Raw genomic sequence first — 6,000 nt, 5'->3', positions numbered from 1 at the left:
AAATAAAGGAAGGGGGTCCTTATACTATTATAAATAGAAGTAAATCCGTAGAGTAATAGAATAAATAATAGGGGGGAGGTATTTATAAATAGGATAAGAAAATAGAGAGGTAGAGTAATAAACAGGGAGATAGGATAAGGAAGTAGAGAGAAGGTAGAGGAAAGAGCGGTAGGGGGTAAAATAAAAAGGTAGTAAAGGAAGTAGTACGTTTAGTTTAGTCCTATTCCTATTATCCTTATTATTTTAATATTAGGATAATATAGCGGTAGGAGAGACGAAATTAGTTCGCTATAGCGGTAGGTAAGAACTATTATAGTTGTAAGCAAAGTAGGAGCGGTATAGAGAAGCACGACCGAAATAGAGCTAGGGGTTTTCATCCGGCGGTGCTTAATACCGTACGGTTTTCCCCTCCAAAGAACTAGAGAAGGACCCTATACTAATAAGGCGCTATAGTTATAACATAGGGAATAAGACAATTAATTAATTATACTAGTCGGCTAAATATAATCTCGCGAAGACTAAGTATCTACGGTAATCTCTTACTACTCTCGGTCTTTCCGAAATTACTTATTACACGTTAATACAATAGTTAGGCATAATAAAATATTACAGGGCGCGAACAAGTACTAAACTAAAACTTCAATTATTATACAAAGAATAGGAAGAGAAACCTATGCGCGTACGAGAACTATGTAGGGCACGCTGTAGAGCCCAGCACACAGGCTACAGCACGTATATATATAACTGCTGTATTGCATTTAGACAGCTACAAGCTGGCTATACCACTTTAGTACAGCACCCATCTGTATATAGGAATATAGCAGCAATGCCTATAATAGAATAATTCATTTTACTAAAGCGTTCTCCTTCGTATTTAATTTCGCTATAGCGGGCGTAAATATTATTTTAATAATAGAATCTTACTATATATCTAATTCCCTAATATTTAAAATATTATTAAATATTATTCAAAGTTTAGAATAATTCGTATAGGTATACGCTACTATCCTAAAGGAAGAGGTTATTTTAGAAGAAACATACTACTAATATAGTAATAACTTCTATAAGGAGTAAACCTCTATTCTCTCCGTCCCTTCTCTTCTATAACCGAATTCTAATAATAGATACTTCTAGGTTTTTTTCCTTTACTACGTTCGAAATAATTTCCACTATAGTATAATTATTAATATTATTCCAAAGTACGCCTTAAATAAGTATACCTACAATACTTATAATAATAAAAGTATTAGGGCCGAAAATTTCTTTAACCTATACTTAATTTCGCTAATACTAATTATAGATAAACTCGTTGAATATAATTATATAATCTCTAATTATTAATATTCTAATATCTATACGAATTACTAAACTAGGTTTCTTCTTACTTAAATATATAATTAGGGTCGTCTTCGTATCTTCGTTCGAACAATTTATAAATTTAATAGTAATTATTACTCCCTTAATAGTAAATTACTATTCGAAATTAGAAGGAATAAACTTCTTGATAATAATAAGTAATTATTAAAGGGTAATACTAATTTTATTCGGGCTAACTTTCGCTATAATATTAGTCTAATACTTTAGTACCTCCTAAGTGCTTTTCTTAATTTCCTTTAGAATATCCATCTTCAAATTATTAAAATCCTTCTTAATAATAAATTAGTCGGTTCCAACCTTACTAATTTCAAGTTGTATAAATTTTCTTTTTTTATATATACCTTTATAAATTCGAAAAGCAATTCTCGAACTTAACGATAATCCTCGGTCGAAATAGTATTATAATCTGCAAATTTATTCGCTTTAATAATAAACTTCTTTAATATTTTATTATCTTCCTCTATTTTATTTAAAGTCTTTATAGCAAATACGGCTTTAGGATTATTGTATATTAAGATTTTTACAAGCGGATTGTAAATACTATTTTCGAACCTACAAGTACCGCTATTAATAGCTATCGGTAATAATAATATAATGCTGTTACTACGTTCGTCGTAAGATATTGTAAGGGACGTAAACAACCTTCCTAAATTGATTGCCGTTGTTAATTTTCGTTTTGGAGCACTCCTCGACCAGAAATCGGCGTTTCCGGTTTCAAAGCAATTTTCTATTGGGGACGTATAGTAGAAATACGAATTTACTTATAAAAAAAGCAATTTTAATAATGGAACGTAGCGGGGATAGGAATGTAATTTCCTACTAAATTTTATTTAATAAGGCCTACGAAGGCGAATTACTCCTATTAAGATATATATAAAGGGAGGTGGTTTAGAAGGAGTTTAATTATAGCGAAACGGGATTCGAAGAATTACTACTTGTATATAGATTTATTAGCTTTAAATATATAAAAATATAAATGGTGAATTTAAAAGAGTATAGGTGGGTAATTCTCGTTATTATCCGCTTAAAAAACTTTATAATAAATTAAGATTATTATAATAAAGGCAGAGGAGGTTATATAGCTTCGGTAGTAGTAGCTAAGGGGGTTGTAGTACGCAAGGGACGAGGAGTAATCTCGGTAGTGTAGGAGATAGACCAGCTACTATATATGTGTATTTTAATAGTGTCTGTTTAACTCCCGGAAGAAGAATTATCAATTTATTAAGAATGTAAGGGAAAAGTAAATTAAGGTAAATACAGTTGTAGCTATAAGTAGGGGACAGCGAATTAGGGGTTAATTTAAAGATATTAATAAATACCTACTATAATAAATTAAATTCCGTTGAACCTCTTGTATACTAATATAAACTCTATTCCTTCGTACTTAAATATTATAGAGTTTAGTATCAGCGGCTTGCCCTAGCGCGGCGCTGGATTATCCTTTATACGAGCCCGACGCTTCGTTAAGAATAGGAGGGCACTAGCCGTTGCGATACTACTAAATATAAGCTTAGTTAGCTGAGATGGTGCGCCGGCGTTGTAAGGTCGTAGTATCCCTTCTCTAGCGGTCGCCCTCTAACCTCCTAATACATACTTACATATTCTACCTCCTAGCCTTCTTACGTAACTACTATTATTAAAACTATTAAAGCTAGACTTTCATTCTTACTAGTAACTTACTAGAGGTTTTACTAACGAAGATGAATATTTTAAATATTATAACTTTTAACTATATAAATTATCTATATAGCCGTTCTTATAATTTAACACCCTTTGTAAACAATCCTTGTACTCCCTAATTAACTATACTAATTAATACTTAAATACCTCCTTTATTAACTACGCTGATTGAACTCCAAGTAATAGTTGAATACAGTTCCCCTGGGCGGAGCCAATGTCCAGGGGAGACAAAGAGACGCTCTAGGAAATTAATTCGTAAAAAAAGAAATTTTTTTTTTAAAAAAAAAAAAAAAAACTTCAAAGCGGAACTAAATAAGTAACCTTTGAAAAGATAACACTAATAATAACCCTTAGGCTGCAAGCTTTAATAGTATCTTAAATAAGTAGTTGAACTACCTCTCTAATGATACTAACCTTCTTCCCCCCCCTCCCCCCCTCCCCCCCTCCCCCCCTCCTAAGAAAAAAAAAGAATAAAGATAAAATTTTAATTTTTTTTTTTCGTTTTTTCGCTTCTCTTGAGTTTTCAACTTTCAACCCTAATCCTAACCCCATCCTTATGTTAGGAGGTTAAGGGGCCACCGCTAAGAAAGGGATACTACGGTACTATAACGCCGACGTACTATCTCGTTTAACTAAGCTTATACTTAGAAGCATTATAGTGGTTGATGCCCTCCTCTGCTTAACGAAACGTTAAGCTAAGTAATATTAGGACATATAATAAGCCGGGCTTGTAGAAAGGATGATCCGGCGCTACGCTAGGGCGGTACGCTAGTATAGGACTTTATAATATTTAATTACGTGGGATTAGAGTTTGTACTAGTATAAAAGAGGCTCGGCGGGGCTTTTTTTATTATAGTCGGTAGCTATCAATATATTTCTAAATTTAACCCTTAACTCGCTATCCTCTACGTATAGCCACGACCGTAGTCACCTCAGCCTACCTTCCGCCTACAATCCTAACACCTTAGGCCCTTCAGGGTTAAGGGTACAATCTAGGATTTAATTATCTTTCGGACTTAGTTATTTACAATACCCGGACGCTTTACTACCAAAATTCTTATTTTCAACTTCTTTTGCATTTTTATCAATGACCAGAGCGTGCACCACAGTGCGACCGGCACCAAAATGACCGCCTTTCTTTTCTCGTCATTTTGGTTGTATGTGTATTTTAATGTATTAGATGGCCGAGGAGGAATCGCTATTTCAAAGGAAAAAGTGGCTTTTTCAAGCTGCTATTCAAACCGTATCCTGCTTGGCGCCAAGATTCCCTCTTTAGGACGCCAAGACGGGTATTTTTTCCACATTCTAGCCCATTATAGACAGATACGCCGCGCCTTCCTCGCTTGTGGCGTTGGGTAGGCCTATAGACTACAACCTTTAGTACGAATCTTCTATATTACCGGAGCCCACGACAACAGCCGGGCAAGCTCTGAAAGCATAGGCGTCTCAAGTATGAAATTAAGGATAGTTTTGCTTCTAACCTACCCGTAACTGCTAATTCAAAGTAAGTTACAACTATATAGTATTAATATAAATAGCGCTACTAATCTAACGAAACGTATTTAATTAAGAGGGTATTAAAAGTAGAAGATACAATAAATTCTTAACCCCCTACTCTATTATAGAAGGAACGAAGCTGCCTACAAAGCTCTATACAAGGAAGGGGTAGAAGAGGGAGAGGAAGTAGCTTCATATAGGGTAGAAATTATATTACTAATGATACTAGTATAGTAAGAGGAGGAGGTACGCTAATTAATACTCAAGTTGGTACTTAAATTTAGTAAAGAAAACTCGCTAGTATTAAGAGTGCTTAATTATATAGTAGAAACTAAATAATTTATAAATATATAAATTAATATAAATTAAGTATAATACATAGATTATTCAATTAAGCAATGTAATTGAGTGCAATATACGACCGTAGTACTAAGTTCCTTATAAAGAGGAACCCTAGGTACACCCACCCATTTCCCTACGCACACCCAGAAACCCACCCGGAAGTGGGGCTCGCAGCTAAATAATACCTGACATTGAAAATCCCGTTTTTACCCGCAAAATTTCGTCTTTTCAATGCACGTAACATCGACTCTAACTTAGCCATTTTCTTTCACGCTTTTTCGCACTGCCATTTACACCCCTTTTACACTACTCATTTGCAGCCATTTACACGTCGCACACCAACACACATACCAGCACCCACGCTCACAATACCCTAATGTATGTAATCTCACTTAATTTAAGTAATTTTAATCGCTTTTAATTGCTAATTATTAATTTAAATGCCTAGCAACGCCCATTTAACTATACAACCGATTATATGATATCGCCGTCGCAATTTAAATATCTTATTAATTACCTTCGCTAACGAAACTTCTCTTAATTCTAACACTAGTTAGACTATACCTCCCAACGACCCAGTTTTCAAAATCCCCCCCCAGAACTACTTTAGCGATACCTACCTTTATATTATTAAAATATACTAGCGCTATCGCTTTAATCTAATATATAAGCCTAGTAATATATTTAATAACCATTCATTTATATAAAAAGCTAATATTAAAAACCCTTAATGTATAGTATTAAAATATAATTATATTAAATTACAACCTTAAATATAATCCAACCCGTATAAAAAACGCCGTACAACTACTAAAAAGACTACACCTTATTACCCTTTCCAGATAGTAATCCAATCTCTCAAATAAAATAACTACGTCTATACCATACAAGCAAAGAACCTTACCCACTAAAGCCATCTTCTATCGCGCTATTTAAATAGCTATATTATATTTCAAATTAAATTTCTCGAACTTAACTAAATTACATTCATTAAAGACCTTCTTCAATAATAGTTACTAGGGATACGAGAAATCTACGTAATAATTAAAGTGAAATTTCCTAAAATACTATTTACGTATAAAGAACTAAAAAATATATAATAAC

General features: G+C 33.4%; 1 protein-coding gene across 1 annotated transcript; it reads left to right on the top strand.

The window, feature by feature from the left end:
* Nucleotides 1-4,182: 4,182 nt before the first annotated feature.
* On the top strand, nucleotides 4,183-4,949 carry NCU09667 (hypothetical protein; the record flags this gene model as incomplete). The annotated part of the gene is made up of 3 exons (XM_955664.1): nucleotides 4,183-4,412; nucleotides 4,789-4,800; nucleotides 4,937-4,949. The coding sequence occupies 3 exons, from the start codon at nucleotides 4,183-4,185 to the stop codon at nucleotides 4,947-4,949; spliced, it is 255 nt and encodes an 84-aa protein (XP_960757.1).
* Nucleotides 4,950-6,000: the final 1,051 nt, after the last annotated feature.

Source organism: Neurospora crassa, linkage group V (genome assembly GCF_000182925.2).
Source record: "Neurospora crassa OR74A linkage group V, whole genome shotgun sequence".
NCBI lineage: Eukaryota > Fungi > Ascomycota > Sordariomycetes > Sordariales > Sordariaceae > Neurospora > Neurospora crassa.
The sequence above is the reverse complement of the archived record's forward strand: the minus strand, read 5'-3'. Positions and strand labels throughout refer to the sequence as shown.